The sequence below is a fragment of the Nerophis ophidion genome, linkage group LG12, assembly GCF_033978795.1.
Source record: "Nerophis ophidion isolate RoL-2023_Sa linkage group LG12, RoL_Noph_v1.0, whole genome shotgun sequence".
Lineage (NCBI taxonomy): Eukaryota > Metazoa > Chordata > Actinopteri > Syngnathiformes > Syngnathidae > Nerophis > Nerophis ophidion.
In genome coordinates, this window is record NC_084622.1 from 55197569 (window position 1) to 55198287 (window position 719).

General features: G+C 35.7%; 1 protein-coding gene across 2 annotated transcripts in view; it reads left to right on the plus strand.

The window, feature by feature from the left end:
* Window positions 1-261, plus strand: part of ccdc77 (coiled-coil domain containing 77) — a 19463-nt gene extending 19202 nt beyond the window's left edge. For both annotated transcript variants that reach the window (XM_061917788.1, XM_061917789.1), the window contains exon 12: window positions 1-261. This exon is cut by the window's left edge and continues 34 nt beyond it. In XM_061917788.1, coding sequence (XP_061773772.1) covers window positions 1-113 — 113 coding nt within the window. In that variant the 3' untranslated portion in view covers window positions 114-261.
* Window positions 262-719: the final 458 nt, after the last annotated feature.

The following is a 719-nucleotide window of genomic DNA, read 5'->3' on the forward strand; positions in this document are numbered from 1 at the left end:
CTATTCTCCAAGAGGTCCGGGAGAGCAACAACAGGACAAAGAAGGTCCAGAATGGGCTGACGGCGTTAAAGGCGAAGATTTATGGACTGGAAAATGAACTGCGATTTTGCTGAGGAATAGATCAATATTTTCTGTTACACAGATGCATTAAATAAGCTTTGTGAGCTTTACTCCAATCACGTTTACAGTATAGTTGTACTATTGTTTTATTAGTACTATATGCAATATTTTGGTGCTAATAAATATATTTTTAAAGTAAGAAAACTGACTTGTATGGTCCGACACCTTGATTATGTTCATGTAGAGCAGAGGTTCTCAAATATTGTTTACCAAGTACTAACTCAAAAAGCACTTTGCTCTCCAAGCATCACTATAATGACCAACATTAAAATAAAGTAGCATAGTAGGCCCAAATGTTGATTAAAAACAAGACAGAGGTTTTATTTAACAAGTATAATTTAATATTTTTGGCTACTATAACATAATCAATCAACCAAAGTTTATTTATATAGCCCTTAATCACAAAATGCCTCAAAGGGCTGCACAAATCACAACTCTGATCCCACATCAGGGCAAGAACAAACTCAATCCAATAAGAAACCTTGGAAGGGACTGCAGACTGGTGCAATGGATGCCATGTGGACACAGTTTGAACAGTAAGACTGTGTTTAAATATTCAATTGATCATTTTGCATACCACTAATGGCATATGTACCGGA